The 21704-nt window shown below is 47.3% G+C and overlaps 9 protein-coding genes across 9 annotated transcripts; 5 read left to right on the top strand and 4 right to left on the bottom strand.

The window, feature by feature from the left end:
- Positions 1-1357: 1357 nt before the first annotated feature.
- Positions 1358-2374, top strand: BDV38DRAFT_275708 (putative short chain dehydrogenase/oxidoreductase; the record flags this gene model as incomplete). The annotated part of the gene is made up of 2 exons (XM_032058073.1): positions 1358-1631; positions 1695-2374. The coding sequence occupies 2 exons, from the start codon at positions 1358-1360 to the stop codon at positions 2372-2374; spliced, it is 954 nt and encodes a 317-aa protein (XP_031907755.1).
- A 379-nt stretch (positions 2375-2753) lies between these two features.
- On the bottom strand, positions 2754-4857 carry BDV38DRAFT_12947 (putative MFS transporter). The gene is made up of 4 exons (XM_032051271.1): positions 4404-4857; positions 3656-4311; positions 3525-3592; positions 2754-3467 (listed from the first exon to the last, which is right to left on the bottom strand). The coding sequence occupies exons 1-4, from the start codon at positions 4756-4758 to the stop codon at positions 2855-2857; spliced, it is 1692 nt and encodes a 563-aa protein (XP_031907756.1). The 5' UTR covers positions 4759-4857; the 3' UTR covers positions 2754-2854.
- A 359-nt stretch (positions 4858-5216) lies between these two features.
- Positions 5217-6518, bottom strand: BDV38DRAFT_12969 (uncharacterized protein). Its single transcript, XM_032051274.1, has 2 exons — positions 5807-6518; positions 5217-5751 (listed from the first exon to the last, which is right to left on the bottom strand). The coding sequence occupies exons 1-2, from the start codon at positions 6216-6218 to the stop codon at positions 5255-5257; spliced, it is 909 nt and encodes a 302-aa protein (XP_031907757.1). The 5' UTR covers positions 6219-6518; the 3' UTR covers positions 5217-5254.
- BDV38DRAFT_12968 (GILT family protein) lies at positions 6519-7875 on the bottom strand. The gene is made up of 2 exons (XM_032051272.1): positions 7375-7875; positions 6519-7314 (listed from the first exon to the last, which is right to left on the bottom strand). Exons 1-2 carry the CDS (start codon positions 7767-7769, stop codon positions 6819-6821), a joined length of 891 nt encoding a protein of 296 aa, XP_031907758.1. The 5' UTR covers positions 7770-7875; the 3' UTR covers positions 6519-6818.
- A 2334-nt stretch (positions 7876-10209) lies between these two features.
- Positions 10210-10700, top strand: BDV38DRAFT_263626 (uncharacterized protein). The gene has a single exon (XM_032056199.1). The coding sequence runs from the start codon at positions 10333-10335 to the stop codon at positions 10492-10494; it is 162 nt and encodes a 53-aa protein (XP_031907759.1). The 5' UTR covers positions 10210-10332; the 3' UTR covers positions 10495-10700.
- Positions 10701-11233: 533 nt separating this feature from the next.
- Positions 11234-12797, top strand: BDV38DRAFT_12992 (FMN-dependent dehydrogenase). The gene is made up of 5 exons (XM_032051276.1): positions 11234-11288; positions 11343-11752; positions 11805-12271; positions 12323-12531; positions 12580-12797. Exons 1-5 carry the CDS (start codon positions 11267-11269, stop codon positions 12735-12737), a joined length of 1266 nt encoding a protein of 421 aa, XP_031907760.1. The 5' UTR covers positions 11234-11266; the 3' UTR covers positions 12738-12797.
- On the bottom strand, positions 12797-14880 carry BDV38DRAFT_12999 (Zn(II)2Cys6 transcription factor). The gene is made up of 3 exons (XM_032051277.1): positions 14835-14880; positions 14649-14781; positions 12797-14597 (listed from the first exon to the last, which is right to left on the bottom strand). The coding sequence occupies exons 2-3, from the start codon at positions 14777-14779 to the stop codon at positions 12857-12859; spliced, it is 1872 nt and encodes a 623-aa protein (XP_031907761.1). The 5' UTR covers positions 14780-14781; positions 14835-14880; the 3' UTR covers positions 12797-12856.
- Positions 14881-18366: 3486 nt separating this feature from the next.
- On the top strand, positions 18367-20726 carry BDV38DRAFT_13021 (hexokinase family protein). The gene is made up of 2 exons (XM_032051280.1): positions 18367-19271; positions 19375-20726. The coding sequence occupies exons 1-2, from the start codon at positions 18643-18645 to the stop codon at positions 20618-20620; spliced, it is 1875 nt and encodes a 624-aa protein (XP_031907762.1). The 5' UTR covers positions 18367-18642; the 3' UTR covers positions 20621-20726.
- BDV38DRAFT_13017 (uncharacterized protein) lies at positions 20727-21165 on the top strand. The gene has a single exon (XM_032051279.1). The coding sequence runs from the start codon at positions 20832-20834 to the stop codon at positions 21075-21077; it is 246 nt and encodes an 81-aa protein (XP_031907763.1). The 5' UTR covers positions 20727-20831; the 3' UTR covers positions 21078-21165.
- Positions 21166-21704: the final 539 nt, after the last annotated feature.

The raw sequence follows: 21704 nt of genomic DNA on the forward strand, positions 1-21704 counted from the left end.
AGAAAAAGAAAAAAAGAAAAAAAGAAAAAAAGAAAAAAACTAAGGAAGGCCAAGAAAAAGGAAATAATAATAAGGAGGTATGGGTTACCAAACCAACCGGAAGTTCGTTTCCAGGCCACCGACGTTTCGAACTTTTGATATAGGCTTGTGGAGCAATGTTGCTATAAACACGCAAAGTGTGGGGAGGAAACATAATGGACATGAAAAACTCTGGAAGGATGAATGACCCAAAGACTGGGACAGATACTGCAAGGATCGTCCAAGACTGACTGTCTAGAACCATGAAAAAAGCAACGGATACCCTAATCAGGGTTATCTTGCTGCGGGAAGGCACTTGGATCCATAACTCACACTGAGGGCGGATTACAACACCACTTACGATGCCGAGGCTGCTATTGGAGGATAGCCTTCCCGCAAAGAAGGGAAGCCGGGGTAACCGTCGCTTCCCCGGCATTGGCTGGGAAAGACACCCATCGTGAGCTCATTAACAATACAACCCATGCAAAAACTCTCAATTGAAGCCAGATTTTCTCGGCATTGATTGTATCAATTGAATTCCATATCCTGTACAATTGGCATCACCATTTGTCTCCTTTTCTTTCCTTTTTTTTTTTCTTTGCTTGTTGCCCCATTTTTTGTTCAATTTTATTGACCGCCACGAACTCCTATTGCGAGGACACTGATACCGAAATCTGATCCAGTATCTGCCAATTCTCGGTCACCCCATACTCGGGAATCCCGCGCTGAGTGGGCCATTCCACAAACCTAATGATCGTCATCCCTCGATCAACTGACCAATCTGTCTTACCGTTCTCGGCCATGAACCATCGTCCGAACAAGAGCTCACGATGCTTTCTCAGACACAACCACACCCACAATTTCACTTCGGGGTTATTTGTCCAATGCCGCTCCATGCCGGTTTATCCCCTCATCCCTGTGGCAAGGCTCTACCATTATAATCTGTGCATGGACTAGACCCTGTACCATGGGTCCTCCCAGGCATTGAATTGGATCGGGGTCACCCTGAAGTCATCGTGAAAGCAATCTAGAATCCAATCGCGGACCCATCTGGGTATCACGCGGCCGTCTCGATTTTTTCTGCTGGCCTTGATTCGCATTCTCCTGCGCAGGACCTACGATGTTCGCTTTCGGTTGTTATGTCTTACTCCCACGCGGTTTGCTCCCTCTGGGACTATAAACCCCAGGCCCTCCTCCGTAGATAGTATGGTTACCAAGCGATTGAGACTTTTTATTAATTTGTGGTAGCATTTACTCCTGTTGTGCTATTTCTGTCTCATTTTATCACTGGCGTCTCTGTTTAATTTTTAATTCCTCTTAATTCACCACCACCGTAGCCATGCGCTCTACCCTATCCCAGACGCTGTTCCAAGCAGGCCGTTCATGGCAACCAAGCAAAATGCTCCGCCCACTCACACGACTCTCGTATTCCACAACTACCACTACCCATGGGGCGCATCACATCCAAACGCGGATGCCTCCAAAGGACTCAATCAAGAATGGGCATCGCTTTAAGGAATTCGACCTCAATGACCGCGTTTATGCCATCACCGGCGGTGGAAGAGGACTCGGTCTAGCCATGGCCGAAGCCCTAATGGAAGCCGGCGCCAAAGGTACCTCCCCAACTTGCTCACCAAATTCGCCTAGCATCCATATTAACCAACCATGGCATCTAGTCTACTGCCTCGACCGCCTCGAAAACCCCCACCCAGACTTCATGGCCGCAAAAGAGCACGCAGAAACCAATTATGGCGGCAGCCTGGAGTACTACCGAATCGACGTCCGCGACGACGCAGAAGTAAACAACGTGTTCGCCGAAATTGCCGGTCAGAACAAACGCCTGGACGGTCTGATCGCCGCAGCCGGAATCAACCACCTCCAGAGCGCCCTCGAGCACTCCCAAACCGCGATGAACGAAGTCATGCAGATTAACTACAACGGAGTGTTTAACTCCGCCACCGCCGCCGCCCGCCAGATGTTCAACTACCAGCAGAAGGGATCTATCCTACTCATCGCTAGCATGAGCGGCCTCATCGCCAACAAGGGCATGACTTCCCCTGTCTACAACTCCTCCAAAGCGGCTGTCATTCAGCTGGCTCGCTCTCTCGCAATGGAATGGGGCCGTCACGGTATCCGTGTGAACAGTCTCTGCCCCGGTCACATCATCACCCCCATGGTCGAGCAGGTGTTCCAGCAGAATCCGGCTTCGCGGGCCGTCTGGGAGGCAGAGAATATGCTTGGACGATTGGCGTACCCTGAGGAATTCAGAGGCGCTGCCCTCTTCGCTCTCAGTGATGCTAGCAGCTTCATGACCGGAAGCACGATGCTCATTGATGGTGGCCACACCGCCTGGTAAATTCCTTGTGTATATTGACACAATAAACAAAAGACAGCCTTATCATATACATAATATGGTTAATAATTGGGGGAAATGGTATAAACAGGGGTCAACGGAAAAACACGGGTTTGTTTGGCGCGGGTTGCTTGTATAGCCTTTTTGTCTTGTCGGAATCTTGAGCACGCGTGTTTTTGTGTCGCATTCTATGCTTGCTGGTTTGATTGCATAGTGGGTTGATCGCGTTCTTCTAACATACCTTTTTTTTTTTTGCGGCATGTATTTTGCATCAATATACATATGAGCTCATAATTGGATTTCCAATTAGTCTTCTTGCTTCAATTATTCATCCTAGAGGTTCTTATAAAGGTTTTGGTGTTGATAGCTGGGGCTTTTGCTATTGGACCTTTTGTATTATCCGAGGTGTTTAAGCAAGTAAATGTGACATTTTATATCAAATCGTATCTAGTCCTTACATAACCAACCTAAACAAGTTTTACCTTAGAGGATATACGTATATTTCTCCTCCACGCGACGCCCAGTATTCCTCCCACTTATAAGCACCTCGCTCTCCTCCCCACCATGCATCTCAATCTCATCTCCCTCTGCCTCAACCTTGCGACGCAACCTTAGCAGCATAACCCTCAAGACGAACGCCAAAACTGCCACAACAACCATGAAGAACGAACAAGTCGCCATCCCGCGGACATACCATGGACCATCAACACTAGGGTACAACCTCGTCCCGAGGAGCGGTCCACACTGACCAATCACATTCATAATGGCGATACTCGCGCCTTTACCTTCTTTGGCGACGCGGTTGTCCATAGTCCAGGTCATGATCAGGGTGATGGCAGAGAAGAACCCCGCTGTTGCGGGGTAGACGCAGAGGTATCGAATGGTGGTGTGTGCTGCTGCGGGGAGGCGTGCGTGGAAGTGACCTGTTAAGGCGATGATAAGGTAGGATGCTGAGGAGAGAAGAGCGTGCGTGATGAGGTAGGGGCTTCTTTTGCGGTTGCGGTCGGAGAGGTAGGCTGTTAGAAGGACTACAATGAAGGCGAAGAGGAAGGGCGGGGCGGAGAGGGCTTGTGAAGTTACGGAGGAGTAGCCCATGCTGTTTTTTTATGTTAGCCTTAGATGTTGGGTAGGTGTTGATTTTGTGTATGCTTACTCTTTTATGATGGTGGGGAGGAAGACGGGCATGGAGCTGAATGCTACATTGCAGCTTAAGAACATGAACTAGTAGATATCTTGTTAGTGGAGGGAGTTTTGGTTGTTGATGTGAGATCTATCAGGGCTTACAGCTGTAATGTAGGACTTGGGATCGGCTAATGTGGTTCTGACTTCCTTCCAGTTGAACTTCCCTAGACGTGGCTCGTGGTGGTTTGGTTTGTTCTCTTCCATTCGTAGCTCGGCTACCATTCTCTGGCGCGGTCCCAGAAACCAGGCGCTGCCGGGTGAGTCTGGGATCACGATCCAGGCGAAAACTGCGACGATCACGCTTGGAAATCCTTCTACTAGGAACAGTGTGCGCCAGGGCGCTATTGGGCCGTTGCTGCTCATTTTGACAATCACCCAAGCGAGGCTACTTGCAAACGATGAAGCCAGGGGTGCCGCAGAAATGAACAGTCCGTTTCGAAATGCGAGCTCTTCTCGTTTGTAGAAGAGTGATAGGTAGAATGGGACGCCCGGGCCAAACGCCGCTTCTGTGATCCCAAGAAGGGCGCGCAGGAGGACAAGACCCCCGAATGAAGTAGCCAGAGATTGGAAACATGCAACGAGGCCCCATCCGCATACGCAGAGTGAAATGTAAATATGCGGCGGGACAAGACGATACATTAGAGTCATCCATTCAAAGAGTATATAGGTGATGTAAAATGCTGTAAGAAGCCATTCATATTGCGAGGATGAAAGCTTAAGATCATCTGTCATGCCAGCAATTTTGGCATTTCCAATATCTGAGTCGCTGTTAGCTTGCTATATGTATATTATGACCTGTGATTTGGGGCGGCGGTCTCGCTGCTTTCTGACATGATATGTCATCACTTACTAGACCGATCCAAGAAAGAGAGTAGATAGAGTAGCGCTAAGAATGGAACTAGTCGGCGATCGAATTTTTTCACGATCTGCTTCTCTTCTATTGCCGTATACTTCGGGAAGCCCGTATCAGGCTTCTCTCCAGAATCGTCGTAGGAGTCGTATCCATCGTCACGATCGTCTCCGTCGGCACTAAATTGCGTTTGCACTTTCAATGAGCCCGGAGGTGGGCGGCTTGGGGGCCCAAATTCATCTTCAGATCTGTCGGATACAGGTGTATACTGAACGGGTGAGGGCGTCGTGTTACTAGACGTGGAATACGCGGCCTCGGTCGGCTGAGGAAACAAGGAGGCCATTTCAGGAAGCATGGGAAAGTACACCGTTAGCAGCTCAAGGCAGCATCTCTCTTCAAACAAAATAAGCCACAATTGCAGCTCCAACTTTACAATCCCCAGCCTGCATTTGGCGTATAACGAGGTAGTATCGTGTTGGGGGGCAGTAGAGATACAGTACCTATTGCGTATGTATGGAATTCCCGATCAGGAGAGGGCACGTGGTTCACACTAGCGTTGTGATTTGCGCCAAGACGTGTGGGAGAAGGAATATGTTGAAAGAGCATGCACTGCATTCTTTCTACTTATGGTACTTTACAATGCTTCGCCCATCCCTCCGTTTCATACTAATGTACAAACACGTTACAAGATGAAACTAACTGAGTAACAGACAGATCAGAACGCACTTCAACTCCCAGCAATCAATCCAGCCCATGTTAAAGTTAGTATGCAAATGTATTCACCCCCCCCCCCCCCCCTCTCCTCCCACAGCCAAACCACAAGCGAAGAGAAAACACACATGGTCTGAGGGTCATTTCCCAGGACGGTATGAGTCGAGGGCCCGCCGCTTCCTCCTACGACCATGTCTCTCAACACCTTCGTCGAAATGCCTCTTTCGACCACCTGTAAGCTGTGTCGCCTTATCCCTGGCAATCAGGAAGACCTGCTCTACATCCGGGATAGAGGTATGGTCTGACAGTCCGTTCGCATGAAGATAGCGAAGAATATTTTCGGCCGTGTCTCGAAGAAAACGAACTGTCTCGATGCCAACAAACCCCTCCGTTTGCAAAGCTTTGTAGTACTCATCCTTGGCGCGGTGGTAAACCTCCAAAAGCCTATCAACTCGGTCGAAAACTTGCTGTGCGTGTCTTGTCGAATTGGTCTTCAACTCGATCTGTTCCACGTAGTGATGATCGTTGTGATCCCTGGGTTCATGTTCAGGGTTAAGAGGTGCCTGGTCAACAAACAATGTCTCAGGCTGCTCCTTATGGCCGATAACTATCTCTGGCGTAGAACCATGGGTGGAAGCTAAGACGCTACAATTAAAGAAGCTCTTTGAACGGAGAAATACGATGGTACACACCTCTGCTCAGTACATTTTCCAGCTCGAGCTGTTTAGCTAGTATAGCTCTACTCTGAGATGCAGGCGAGATAGGAACAATGCCGAGAAATTCAGTTAGATAAAGCTCAAGTGCACCGGTGTCAGTCAAGTTTTCTCCATTTCTGCTGAGCTTCAGTAGGGCCCGGTCGTAGGTGGTTATCTGACCATCCTCGAAAGCCTGTGAGCGGCACTTGATCAAAGAGACCTGGCGTCGAAGCGCGTTGAAGAGAAGCGATGCCTGTTCCGGGCTTCCGAGGATTTCACGGAGGATATCATTGGTGCTTTGTTGATCGATCGTGTAGTATTTGCGCACCAGCTCGTCGACTGTCCTTTCTGGGTCGACTCTTCTTTCTCGATGAATTCTCCAGGGGGATGGAAGCCAGGAGGACGCCATGGCTGTTGATTGACAAGGAGAGTTGAGGATAATAGAAATGAAAAGGGCGCAGTTACCAAGGAAAAATATTAGTGAGTGGGTAGAATTAATAAATTAGTATGCATTGAGTATGAGTGAAAGCAGAGCAGGTAAACACGGATGACTTCCATGAAGCATACTAGAAACACAATAAAATATCCTGTTGCTGGGACCCTGGATAGCAACAGGATAACTTCTGTGCTAGTAAGGGTGAATGGTTGCTGTGCCAAATGTGCACGATTACTTTTCTGTAAACGATGCAATGTGGAGGGGAGATGAGAGTATATGGCGTGCATATGTGAAAGATAGTCCTGTGTGATTTGCGCCGTATTTTGCATGGCAGAAAACTGAAATGAAGTATCTTCTCGACCAAACAAGAAGAGAAAAAAGAAACAGATTCTTTTAGACATTATGAATTAGCGAGCATCAATATCTGCAATAAACAATGCTTATATATAACGCGGATATCATCTTAATACTGTCACCTGCAGAGATGCGAGCTGAAGCTGTAACCAGCACCCCTTGGAGACGATTTTCATAAATCATAAAAACCATGCTGCCATCATAGCCCTTCCATAACACTTAGTTCTTCTCTTGCCAGAGTCTTTCGATTTCCTCCACGAGTGTAGATACTTGACTGCCCTCCCCCTCCTTAGCGCAGTTCTTCCATTCTCCGTCATCACGGACACACCAAACAGAGTCATCCAGCCGGACAGTACAACTCGTATGAACTTCAAGGTCTGCACTATGGGCGGCACTTTGACGCAACAAAGCGAGGCCACTTAAGTCACCATTGTTGGGATCATCCTCCTGCCTGCTAACGCAGTTGTTCAAAGATTCAAAATCAATACCATGTTGTAAGGCGCAGTTTTGAACCAGTGCGCGGTCCGGGATAGCCTCGTACTGGCCGACAAGACAATTCGCAAATCCGAGGGAACGGATGGTAGGCATGCGAGTAGTTTTCTCAGTCTCACCCTCGGGTGAGAAGGGGAGGTCTTGAGCGCAAAGCATAAGCATGTCGCCAATGCATTCGCCAGGGCCGTGTTTGCAATGTACATCAGATGATTGATTAGTGACGCTAGATGCCGGTTAGTTCCGTAGGCTACAATATTATATAGAGATCGCCCTGCCTACACACCTTGCAATGAAGGACAATTCAAAATCGACTTTCTCACTGATACGCTCCATAGTAGGAACGACCAATTTCTGGAGACAGTCCTGCGCGTCTGGACATTTGCTCATAATATGGGCCTCAAGCGGGACCTTGTTACTTGATGCCAGCACAAATGTCTCACCACCCTTCGGGGGGGATAAAAGTGCACCGAGTTTTCCCCTCATCTTGTGACAGGCAGAGAAATTGATGTTTGGGATGGCGAAGAACACGGTGCTTAGCGTGAGCAATGACATTAAGCTCAAGGCAACTGCGAGCTGAGAAATGCGACCGCGTCGGGCACGTATCGGGGTCACATCGGGAGAAGTTGGGATCTCAACATAATGGTATTGGCCATAAGGCCGGTTTTCTGACTTCTCCATAGTTACCACTTAACTGGTGAGTATTCGTTGTGAAATGTGACGGGTAGCTATGGCGCGTAAGGGTTAGATAAAGGAAGTAGAAATAATCAAGAACCTCGATGGAGTCTTCTTTTCCATTAAGATCGAATCATGGGACACTTGAGTGGCCAATCGTTACGCAATACGTCTGTCAGTTGTCCCCGCCATACCTAATTTGTCTAGGTACACCCATACCGCCTACCTAATTCAAACACTCAACCTCTCTACTAGTAGGTAGCAAGGCGGCTTTCCAATTGATAATACGTGATTACCTCGTGGGCTCGAGGAAAGGGCCTCTCCCCTTGTATACTGCGACAATAGTATCTCTATCTAAATGGCTTCTAGGATGATGATAACGTATAGGGGCCTCTACATATTTTTTTTGATCGAAAATAATCGCTTGGGATGGTATGATGAGCATGAATTCCTAGCCCCGCCAAAGATGAGGGAGTGTTCAATTAGGTAGCTCCGCCAGCAAATGCCGAACTCCGGTTCAGCCCCACTGGACAAATGAACGGTACCTATTTCGGTAGCTCTCGTTATAGTCCAAGTAACTTTCTTTTCCTGTGTCTTCTTCAACATTCTGGACATCTATGCGCGGCACCAAAATGTTATGACTATCGGGCCTTTCACTGCATAATTCTGAACCCTTGACACCTTTCTGCGTTTCCACATATGTAGCGTCCTCAATCGAATGTAAAATTTATACTATCGAGCGTGATTACCCTTCATTAGTGGGATTAAAGCCCAAAACAACCCAATTGCCTGCGGCATTGGAACCATTTAAATTCAGGCACATAAATGATGTGGTTTTGTAATGGTACCAGATAGTAGACTACAGAAGTACGCCTGATATTTCGTCTTGAATTCAATAACACAATGAAGACCGAATCCTTGCTACAAGAGTGCTCCTTAGCTGGCTATAAATACACAACTTTTAAAGAATGGTCAAGTGGAGTGAACGCTTCTAGTTTCAGCTACTCCTTCACAATGAAATTATATATCCCAGCGTGTCTAGAAGATATACAGAATGGCTTGGATCGGTTATGTGGAGTCTTGAGCGCCTTCCAATGCTTGATATGGCATAGAGCTATGTATATGCCTTGATTTTACTGTACGGTATACATTATCCACACAGGGGAAACAGTTAAGGAAATGTTTTGTGATAGGATATCATATAGTAGCAGCAGATCTCAGTGATACCCACATGCAGACCCACCTACGGTTTTTCTTTTCTCCTATCAGTACTTTTGGAACTACTTACTCCTCTGTCAAGCCAACACATTCTGCGACAAAACCCACTTCCTGTACACCTGGAAGGAGGAACAACGCACGATGTCTGACAATATTTCTTCTTGATCCCTTCTCCATGGTCCATCCGAGCCAGCCCTAAAATCATACTCTATTGGGCAACTCCTCAACCAGCAGGCAACCCACTTCCCAACCAAGGAGGCAGTCATCTTCCCAACTGAGGGTGTTAGATACACCTATCAAGAGTTGAATTCCAGAGTACGAATTGTTTCCCGCGCACTCGTAGCGCGTGGAATCAAAGCCGGTGACCGTATCGGCATCTTCTGCGGTAACTGCGTGGAATATGCAGAGGTTTTCCTAGCAGCAACTGGGATCGGGGCGATTACAGTATTGCTCAATAATGCATACTCAACTACGGAATGCCTAAATGTACTCAGAACTACCGGTAAATGATTCATTGTCTTTTGTTCCACCTGGGAGAGACAATCTTACTAATGACATAGGGTGCTCGTTGCTTTTCACTGCAACACATACCGGACAGTGTGACTTGGCATCTTGTCTCAGGACGCTCAAAGCTTCGTTGGATGGAGATGAAATCCCTGATTTGAAGCAAATCGTTCTATTAAAGATGGATGGCGATGCCCCGAGAGCAGTTCCAGTCTTTTTGACAGCTTCCTCGGCCTGTCGAGCAACATACTCGACACTCTGTGAGATAGAGCAACAAGCCCAACCCGATCAGACCTGCACTTTCCAATTCACAAGTGGCACGACCGGTGCCCCTAAGATCGCCATGCTGACACATAGCTATTACTCCGGAGTATGAAGACCTTTCTCTCTACAATACTGATATGTGAATAGAAACGTCATCAGCAATGCCCATTCCATCGGCTATCGTCTACGACTATCAGAAAAGAACGTCGTCTGCTGTCCCTACCCTCTATTCCACATTTCCGGGCTAGTAATAGGCCTACTCTCCTGTCTGACATACGAAGCCGCAATTGTATACCCGTCACCCACATTTGACCCTTCGGTCGTACACCACAAAGTCGTGCGAGAAAATTGCACAGGGTTTCATGGTGTGCCGAACATTTTCATTGCTCTCCTTGAACGATATCGTCAGCTCAAGAATGGTCCAATCCACCTCAGAACGGGTCTTATAGGCGGCGCACCAGTCCCCGCAGCTTTACTTAAGGAGATGCATAAGGAATTCGGGTTTGAAGATTTGACGGTGGCTTATGGTAAACTCCTCTCCTTGTCTATTTAGAAGTTTACTTCTTTAATACATGAACTAGGAATGACTGAAACATCCCCGATCAGCTTCAGGTCTCGATCAGCAGAGCAGCTGAGTGATGCGGTAGTGCATAGAGATATCCTTCCTCACCCATTTGCCAAAACCATCGATTCATCGAGGAATATTGTGCCACAAGGAATACGCGGCGAACTCTGTATCGCGTAGTCCGGCGTGCAAAATGGATACTATCAGAATCCTGAAAAGACTCGTGAGGCGCTTATAACTGATCCCTCCGGGGTTGTGTGGATGCCATTTCTCAGTCTTGTGTCGTCGGGGTCAAGACAAAACTTTAGGCGAGGAAGTGGTAGCTTTTCTACAAAGCACTCCCGGTCAGCCGCGCCCTTCTGCTTCTGAGATCATTGAGTGGTTACAATTGAGCCTGGGGGCCCAGAAAGCACCCGCATGGGTCTTCTGGTTGGGAGATGGCGATGTGCCTGTTTTCTTTCCGATTACTGATAGTGGGAAGATCAAGAGGAATGAGATGGCGGATTTAGGAAATAGGCTTAATGGAAAATATAGAGAAGGTACCAAACTTGATGGTGGGGTTAATGGGGCATCGAACAATGTTACTGGTACATAATAGTAATTAGCAGTAGGGTATACTGCGTTCATCTATTCAGAACACCAAATCGAGTTTTTTGCAACACGTATTAAATTTGCCCGGCAATCCACAATGAGACCGATCCCTTGTGGAGAAAAACTGGAGTATGGATTCGAGTGAAGTTCTAGAAGCCCGTGAATGAAGAAAGGAGTGGATACTGGTTGAATATGCCGTCATCTTCAGGTCCGGCAAAAGTCCGGTTCTGCGGTAAAACTCCGGACTGTAGCTATCGCCGTCCACAACTATATAGAGCCCTATATCCCATTCATCAAGGGAACAGACTACCCTTTATTATTTGGACAAGTTCAAAGTCTTAAAAGATACAAACCAATAACAATGGCCGATATTCCTATAACAAGTACGTACATCTCTACCCCGCCGACATGATAGATCCCAACTCTGACATGACCAGATCCAAGCTCAATCCACACTGGGCCCTTCCCATCAATTAGCTGCCCATTGAACTCAAAAGAAACAAGATTAGAGACACTCTCTTCCAAACCACCACTTGAATCAATTCTCAATACCTACGACTTCGAAAAAGTCGCCTCCCAAGAACTAAGCCGTAAGACCTGGGCATTTTATTCATCCGCAGCTACGGACATGATCACACGAGATGCCAACAAAGCCATCTATGATCGTATCCTGCTCCGGCCAAGAGTCCTCCGGAATGTCAATAAAGTCAATCTCCGGACTACCATTCTCGGATGCGAAACCGGTCTACCATTATTTGTCAGTCCCGCAGCCATGGCGAAGATGGTTCATCCCGACGGCGAACAGGCGATCGCAAAGGGTTGTGCGAAATACGGCGTTGGCCAATGTGTGAGTTATGCTTACTTTAAGGTCCGGTGATACCTACTGACGATAAGACTAGATTTCTACGAATGCATCATATACAGTGTCTGATATCACAGCCTGCGCGCCTGGTCACCCTTTCTTTTTCCAGTTGTATATCAATCGGGACCGTGTTGCATCGGAGCAGCTTCTTCGGCAAGTTGAAAAGAGTGGGATTAAGGCTGTTTTTCTCACGGTTGATGCGCCGGTTGCAGGGAAACGGGAAGCAGATGAGCGAGTCGGGGCTGACGCCTCGGAGATTATATATACAGCACCTATGACTGGGGCACAAGGTGTTGGTGATGCAAAAGGCAGTGCGCTGGGCAGAACGATGGGAAGATATATTGATGCTAGCTTCACATGGGAGGATTTGAAGTGGCTTCGACAGTCAACATCCCTGCCTATCGTGTTGAAGGGCATTCAGACGGCCGAGGATGCCTTGATGGCAATGGAACATGGAGTCGACGGGATCGTTGTGAGCAATCACGGTGGGAGAAGCGTAGACACGTATGTTTATATCAATTGTACCGGTGGAACAAGGCTAACTTGAGTGAATAGGTCGACGTCATCGATAGCGGTATTGATGGAAATTCGTCAATGCTGTCCTCAAGTATTTGAGCATCTCGAAGTCTATGTCGATGGTGGGATCCGTCGCGGGACTGATATTTTTAAAGCTATCTGCTTGGGAGCTAAAGCCGTGGGAATGGGAAGGCAGTTCTTGTACAGCCTCACATATGGACAAGAAGGTGTGGAGCGCTTAATTGAGAGTATGTGTTGGTCCTTTCCCATGCGACGATTGCTGCTAACGAACGCAGTCATGAAAGACGAACTTGAGACCACGATGAAGCTGTTGGGCATTACAGATCTCTCGCAGGCACATCCCGGACTCCTTAACACTCTAGATGTGGATCATTTGATTCCAAAGAGACTTGGGGAATCGTATAGCGGCCCGGTAGTCAAAGCAAGACTGTGATGGTAGACTGTGATGGTCATACAGGTCATTAGGGGAACACTCCCCGAAACTTTATACCAGTGAATATCTAATGAATAAGTTGAACTGTATAGAATAGAAATTGAGGTCCGACTGAGGGGCTATATGCCCAGCTCAAAGTTATCTGCTGCCATCTGACCGAGAAGTGTCTCATCGAGTCCGAAGCCAAAAGTCCCTCCGAGATCGTAGAAATTATAATCCCCTGCCCAGAACGCATTAGCATCGTTAGATTCGGAAGGCGAGGCAGGAAAATGGTCTATGTCGCCACCATCTATCCGATTATCAAGATCGGTTGTCTCACTCCCATCTAGAGCACGAAATTGTTGCAGCATCTCAAGCATTCCTGTCGCTATATGTTTCGCAATGTGACGCTCATTGAGGCTCATAGCAACATTTGTCAGCATGTCAGCAGAGCGCTGAACAAGAGAGACAACATGTCTTGTATTTACAGCCAGACCGGATTGCGTCGAGCTCTTCCCCCATGTGGCAGCCATTTTCAAAAGAAACGTTGCGCAGAACGCAACCATGGTATAAGTAAAGATGGGAACACCAGGAAAGGCACGACGAAGGTCGTCATCTTCTAATATCAGGGTGAGTGTACTTGTAGCCGCCGCAATGGCTGCATTGGCAGCTACCCGATGCGCCAGTGATAGAGGGCTCTTAGAGGTAAGTTCAGGATTAGATGTCAAGCCAGAAGGACTAATACCACGCAAAACAAGTGAATTCAACTGGAAGCGGGCAAAGTGATAGTACAGTACCAACGCTTTTGAGGGATAGGATCCCAAGGTAGCACAGTCCTTTGAGCGAGGTTGCCACTGTGATCTCCACTGATCAATTGCCGCGTTAGAAACCCATAGCTTATCGAAGTCTCTATCTTCTAGTGGTCGGTCTGGTTCATTCCCAAAAGCCACGTAGGCCTCTGTTAAAATTGCGAATAGTGCAACTTGTGCGGCCAATCTCGCATCGCCAGGATTTACCTCTGTCGTATGCATGAATCGCTCAATATTTCGGATGGATTCATCATCAACCGCCGCCGGTGGACGGCCGTGGGCGATGCTGAACTGATGATCACAAACATAAGTTGCATACCAAAGACAGACACGGTCACGCTGCATATTATCGCCCTGTATCAACTTTTGATACGATTGATGTAAGCCAATCTCGGCCGCAATACGCGTGGCCTGTCCTGAAAGCTTCCAGCTGAGATTTGCGAGATAAAATGCTCCAATGCAAAGCGCCCGAACATCATCGACGCTATGATTACGAGACAGTGATGAGCTGCAGACCAGTGAGACAAACACGTCATAGCTCTGGTGAAATGCTTCGGTTTTCTCGGGAGTATGCAAGGCACCGATGGTAAGGACTACGGCTGCCAGCAGCGTTGAAGCACGTCGAACAGAATCTAACGTGCGATAAAACGGTAGTATGCCATCCCATAATAATCTATTGTTGATACGCATGAAGCGATCGAAGAGGTATTCAGCCTCTGCAAGTGTAACCACCCCTTGAGAGATGAAGTCATCATGAATCAAGGAGGAATTCGGCTTCCATCCTGCATTAACGCGCAGGTTCTTCAGCCTAGTAAGTTCGTACAGATTGCGCATAGGCACTGTAACGAGACTGGATGAATTGTCTTCTTGCAGCTGGGGGGAATTTTCTCTTGACATGTCCATTGGAGCCATGGACGGCTCGTTTACATTTTGGGACTCCGCGCAAGGGCGTGGTGAGCCAACCACTTGACCATTTGAGAATGTCCATAGCTCCGGTTGTTTAGTTTTCTGTAACAGATGGGTAACAGCGGCTCGTAGAAGTGTAATATCTGCTGTTGTTTGTAATTTCCAACTGCTATGTGTTAGAGATAATGTTGATAAGTTACGATTTAATCTTACTCACGCTGAGTCCTCCTGTAAGAATTGCTGAGATATGTCATGTGAAATGCAATCTAGATTATGGCGAATACATCTATTGCATGATGTTTCACCTGGATTTGTTTCACATTTCGTCTTTTGCTTCTTACATTCCATGCCTATTGTACTAGGTCGTTAGCACCGCCGTCAGCCGAAAGATTTCTTGACGTACACACTCGACTCCTTGTTAAGCGTAGGCCTCTCCTGCTCGAGACTCGAGACTCTTCATCTCCATCTGAGTGCTGTCTTTTTCTCGGCATGATGACGGTTGCATTGTCATTGGTGAATAATAATAGTTAGTCGAAGTGCAGGCAGTGCTCAGTGCTACTACTTTAGTCGGCAGTCCAGCTGAAATGCCCAGTCTGTGCCCAGCCCAAAGTGGAGGGTTTCCCAAAGAAGTTTAGCGTGATATGGACGGTTTGTTGACCCAAAGTTCTGCTGGATAGGTAGTAAAGAGCCTTGTATTTTACAAAGCCCCTTAAAGCTGATATGTGTAAGTGGTGAAAACGATAGTAAGACAAAGTACGCGATAGATCGGTATGTATATAAGGTACAAGAGCCATTCAACCGGATGCATACATACATGCGGCATCGAAACTACTACTAGTAGGTAGAGAGTCGATCCCTTATCTTGTTGGTTAGTATACGTAACATCCCAGTAAGTCGCGTAAATTATTGATGGCAGCTACTAGCTGCTGTAGCCCATGCCTTAATTTACGCTGACGATTACAAGGCTGTAGATGATGAGGTCCTTGGTTCAATCCCGCGTGGAGGCACTTTTTTTTGCCGCTATGCGAGACAAGAAGAACTCCCTACCCTGTCCACCATAATGTTGCAAATGTATTATGAGCAACTACCTCAATCGTTACCAGAACCCGTCATTTAGAAAGAAACTGAGTGAATTCAAGCTATTTCAACTTACCCTTGAGGCGATCGGCTGAAACCACTATCACAAAGAATTCCACCCGTATAACTCCTGTGGATAGCCCCAAGCTCGAGAGAGATATGGAAGGAAGTCGAGTGCCAGCATCAGGGAAGGCGAAAGACTAATGAAGCTGGGCGGGTAACTTACAGATCTAAGGCAGGGCAGGCAGCGACTCGCCGTCCGAAGTTACGGGTTGAATGGCGGCCGTTTCTGGCTGTCATTTTCACAGGTCTATATTCTACTAGTAAATACTCAAAACACCGGCCTTCCTCCGGATATTCGCCGAATATCCTTACTTCAACTCAAATGAATCCTGGGTCCTTTTGTGAAGGGATATACAGCATATGTAGAGCTAATATGAAATGCATAAGTGGGGATAGTCTCCAGAGCCATTTAGCAGTTGATTCAATGTCGACACACCGACCATCGACATCTCGTGGCAAAGTCAATCAGTTGTCATCGCGAGTTCTTCCGAGCCAACATCATTATTGTTGCGTGCTAGACAGTGATTGCGTGAAGATACTCGCATTCCTAAGGGCTAGGTGTCGCTTGCGACACGCTACTGCATGCTACCTGGCAATAACATTATTTTCGATTAACCAGGAGGCAGACTGGAGAAACTTGTCCGAGTCATCCACCTCGCCAGGAGGGGTGACAAATGACGTCCGGTGAGCTAGCGCCCTATTAGTAGACGCATTCGATCACCGGCTATATACCGAGACCCTAGGATCTACGCAATGTTAGAGGGGGCCGCCTTCTCGCCAGCGTTGACCTAAATCTCTCCGACTTCGGAGGAAGGTTAAGTCTGTCGAACTCCATCTGACAGACAGGCTTTCAGTCCACTTTATTTAGGACGAATGCGCTTTTTAAAAAGCTGGCAGTGGCCGTGAAGGTTCCTGATTCAGCCGAAACATATCCGGGAATTAACCATAACCTTTCTCTGCAGCTAGCTCGGTGACCCACATGATACGATGGCGAGCACCAATTTGGCGATGCTGACGATGGGTTTATGGCGTTGCTAAAGGTCCTCGTGTCCACGGTCCTCCTGCAGGTTCTCGGTTCGAGTAAAAGCCCAACAAGGCGGGCAAGTCTCAACGAGGATAGGGTGATCACTTTTCCGCCTGGGCTTTGTTTAGCACGGTGTGTCCGTACATGAGAAATCTTCGTGCCATCTCACCAGGAAAGGTCATGGCACCTGTTGATCCATGCGAGGTTTAACAAATTAGGGATCTTTGACAAGATGAAAGGGTCTGAAACGCGCGGCATCTAACTTGACGTTAAAGTCAGTGCGTTTGAGTACCGGAGTCGGTAGAGATTGCCCTGCCCCACTGTCTTCCACATGGTCCGTCTGATTAATCGTCTAGATGCTTGGTGCAGTATTTTTTCAGTGATTTTTTTTTTTCTTTTGCTCGGAGTAGGACTTGGTTTCCGGTGTGAATATCAAAAATCTAGTTGTTTTCATTGGTTGTGTTCAACATAGTTTCTCTAGTGAGTCACTGCTGTAGTTCCAATTGATGAATATTGATTACAAAATTAGTTACAGAGCAATATGCATTGTCTTGCTTAAACTTTATTGTTAACTATTATTCTTATTTGTATTATATTTTTCTCCTTTATAAAATTTTTTTTTCTTTCTTTAGATTGAGAGAAAGATAAAAAAAAATGGAAAAGGTTGTTGAGGTAGCATCTAAGATAAATGAAGAGCAGGCATATATATGTACAATCGATGCGAGAAGGTAACCGTGATAATAGTCCACTCGGACCATTGAAAATAGTAGCGGGAGGGGAGGGGAATTGACCAAAGAAATCGATGAACGAATAAAATCCAAAACAACATGACCCGAGAAAAGAAGCTCCTCCGAGACGCTCCGCCGGGAGGAGGTGGATAGAAGAAAAAGCATCATCCGGTGGTACTGTACCAATTGTACCAATAATACGACTGGACCTCCAGCGTCACATCGTTTGAGAGATGGTCGCATTCGCTCCATCCAACGGCAGCGGCTCTTCTACCTTACTATCAATCATATTAATCTACTAAACTAACCTTCGTCTTATTTTCCCTTTCCTGTCCACATCGCCTCTTTATTATTTTTTCGCTCTTTCTTTCTCTTTCGCTTCCTAGTTCATTTTCTGGACCTCGTCTCCGGTGTGGAGACCTGGCGATATATTCCCCGTATCCACTGGCTGGTCTTGTGTGTTCCTTTTTCATTTTGATTTTACTTCGCATGATCGTGCTAGTTTAAATATAGTACTTAATTGACTCCTTCCCTGTCTTCTCCGTCATACCTACTACTGTGTACCCACATCTACTGTAACATTTTACACTCACACTCACATATACACTATTTACTGCTGCCTTCAGCGACATCAACAACTACTACATAGATTCTACTACTCTTTCACTTTGTGTGAGTGCAACCACTTTGTGCAAGGTAAGTAGCTACTGTTTGGCCTAGTCACCACCCCCCCCCCCCTCTGATAAGGTTTTCTTACTTGGTGCGTGCGTTGAAGCTCCCTGCATTATGATCGTCGAGATTGTTGCTTCTTGTTGCCCCCCCCCCCCGGGAGGATTTTGTTCTTCATCATTCCACTGCAGATACGCGTCATCACAGTTGACAGCATTGAATGTCTACATATTCGCTATTCTAATTTACCGCGATACCGAGACTGACATCTATTTCTCATCTTCCAGCTCCATAGCATACGATTGTGACAGTGCCCCACACGCTTGACCGCACTCCGTATTCACTCCTGAGCGCAAGTGGAATCTCAAATAAGGTTACTCCATAACTCCCCCGGATTCCTTTGAGGCATGCGCCTTATCGCTCAAACCCCAGTCCTCATTCCGGTCCCTTATCCTTCCCACTCGTAAACATTCCGCGATACAGGAGCAAATAAACACAGAAGCCCAAACTCCGTTCCCCCACGGCGACTTGACCGGACGACTTATCTGCTCGAGAGCCGTACAAGCCGACTTCCTCCGGTGCGCAATTATTCTACACTTCCGCTCTCCGCGAAATTTCCCCTTCTCCTTCCTTCGGGATTTCGTCTTACAATGGCTCCGATCACTACAGTGGCTGCGGAGAAGACGAAACAAGAAGAATATGATGATATACATGAGGACCCTATTGAGGATGAGGAGGATGAGGGTTCCGACTTAGACCCTTCTCAGAGGGAGTACCTAGAGCATCACCGCAGGCTTGATCGATTCCTATCGCCGCTGTCTCTTGATGAAGCGGTTCTATACAAACTTGCGCGTCGCTTCTCTAGCGTGTATCGCGATCTGGCCCTACACTCGGAGGAACAGTTTCTACCGACGCCAGTGACGCATTTGCCCACAGGCTTGGAGACAGGACGTTATCTAGCCATCGATGTCGGGGGAACTAACCTACGAGTTGCGTTCATTGAACTGTTGGGGGATGCTGCTAATTCTGATATCGGGTCCACGGATGCCTCAGAGCAGTCGACCACCATCCGAAAAGCACAAAGGCAGCGCGTGAAACGAACACTGGAGAGAGCGTGGCCTATCCAGGAGCATTTAAAGATGGACAACGCAGAGGACCTGTTTTCTTGGATTGGTGATCGTATTGCGGAAGTGGTAGCCGAAAGTTTGACTTCGGATGCTACCAAAGGCAAGGTCCCCGAAGAATTGGAGATGGGAATCACATTCAGTTTCCCAATAATGTAAGTTCTTGTGCGATTTTGGTCATATTGATCACGGATACTGCAAGTAGTGTCCGCCAATGTGGGACCGAACGCCGAACTATATACAGCTAACAACTATTAGGCAAGAATCATTGTCGGAGGCTACATTGATGCCGATGGGTAAAGGTTTCGCCATTACATCGGATCTCAACCTTCGTAAGATCCTTCTTAGTGGCTATGAGAGACACACTAGACGTCCAGATGATGAAGATGAACCTTCTTCTAAGCGCCGGAAACTTTTCGCTCTACCGAAACTCAAGATTGCTGCCATCACGAATGATGCTGTCGCTACGCTTGCATCTTTGGCTTATGCTGTCAAGTCGTTACCTAACAGCCGGGTCGCTATGGGCATCATCGTAGGCACGGGATGTAATGCGACAATTCCAATGAAACTGAGTTCTTTGCATGAAATGAAGGCCAACCATGTGAAGTCAAAGGATTCAGAGGCAGTAGAGACAGTTATCAACACTGAGTGGACTCTTTCCGGCAGTGCACCTCCCTTGAAGGAACTCGAAATCATAACTAAATGGGACATTGAGCTGGACAGGGCATGTGCACGACCTGGTTTCCAGCCATTCGAGTACCTGACTGGTGGGCGATACATCGGCGAACTTATTCGGCTCATTCTTTTTGACTATCTCACCAACGTTGTGGGATTATCTTCGAAGGAACTTCCTGCTAATCTCATTCAAGAGTACGCATTGACAACTACATTCATTTCAGATAATGTTGCTCGTGCTCGGTCGGACCAGGAACTTGCGGATGGGTTGAATCACTCTCTACCTTCACCGGAAAGTAGTGGATGGCATTGGGATGCTGTGTGTGCCGGTGCCTTTCGGAAAATTGCGCGGACTGTACAAAAACGAGCTGCCGGTTTGATTGCTGCGGCAGTAGTAGGGTTGCTTGCCTGCGCGAACGAGATCGAGTTGAAAGTTGAGAGCACCGAAAACTCACCACAGCCCTCCGGCGTTGCATCTCCTGAACACAACGACGGTGCTGACGTCTCGGCTGTAACAAACTTCTTATCGCCATCTACGTTAAACGTACCAACAAATGTTGAAAGAGGCAACGGGCCAATTGTCCCGGTTTTGTCGCCCACGCCCACACCGGCAGATTGGCAATCGGGTCCTGAAGAGCTTGTCGTCGCTTACACTGGCGGAATCATTCAGCACTATCCCAATTTCAAGAACATGTGTCAGCAATTCATTGACCGCCTCATCATGAGAACTGGGCCGCAGAAGAGCGGGAAATCGGTCTTCTTACGCGAAGTTTCCGATGGTGGTGTCATTGGCGCTGGAGTTCTGGCGGGAATGGTAGCTAACCGGTGATCCTTGAGGAAACCCCCAACCTACCACCCCCCATCTCTCCCATTTATGCGATACGATCTTTACATTTGTTGAATGTCTCCGGATGAGCGCTGTGGTCCATTGGAGTTCACAATTTTGTCTGGGCGATAGAGGCGCTTGTTTAATTGAGTAAGGCGTTATATACTAGTGGTCCCTTGCTTCCTTGCTAATTTTGCATTATTATCTATACGACATGGTCACCGCTTTATCTGAAGTTACGTTTATTAGATTGAAGTACATGGCCGGTTACACTCGTATTGAGCTGATGGGCTCTCAAATCGAGCGTCTCAAACAGTTCTTCAACTCAGTAGATGGGCCAAGCCTATCAGAACAGGATGATTGTCTGCAACGGCTAAATAATATAATTTGGGCGATTGGGGTAAGTTTCATGATGTCGTATAGCGTTTTGTGGCACCTAGGAAGAGGAGTACTGCCATAGGTCTTTGCCCAGCATGCATTTGTGCTTTGGATATAGAGCTTTCACCGTCATTCAGGCCAAAGTACAGGTTGAGATGGCGTCAGTTCAGGTCAACGGCAATCTTTTCAGCTTCATATTTGTAGTTAGAAGCTGCAGGTAGCCGCTGCTCATGAGATGGCAGACTTCTCGATGGTCGTTCAAATATAGCGGAACATGTTATTTCGAACACTTCGCTTCATGGAACTAGGCTTGCCATCTTCGTATTCTACCCCAGCGGCTCCTCCTCCGCCAGACATCTGCTCTAATTTTTGGCGAAGCTCCTCGTCAGCTTGTGAAACAGTCTTGGCCTTTTCTGGCTTCATTTGCTTGCCAGTCTGAGGTGTTGAATCATCTTTTGCCATGATCTCCAGTCGCCTGTTTGATTCATAATATGCATCTGCCAATTCTATTAGGCTGAAGATCTTCAAGGACAGTACCAGTGCTTGGACAAACTTTTCTTGGTATCCGATAGCCTTTGCGCAGTGGAGGATATTTGTCTCAGCGGAGAATATATCGATTGCACTGGGAAGAGCCTAGCCGGAGTCCGCAATAGTGGAACTTTCTTCATTTGGCTGATCATAATACCAATTTCAAACATTATCATTACTA

This window comes from Aspergillus pseudotamarii (genome assembly GCF_009193445.1).
Source record: "Aspergillus pseudotamarii strain CBS 117625 unplaced genomic scaffold BDV38scaffold_101, whole genome shotgun sequence".
In the NCBI taxonomy this organism is placed as follows: Eukaryota; Fungi; Ascomycota; class Eurotiomycetes; order Eurotiales; family Aspergillaceae; genus Aspergillus; species Aspergillus pseudotamarii.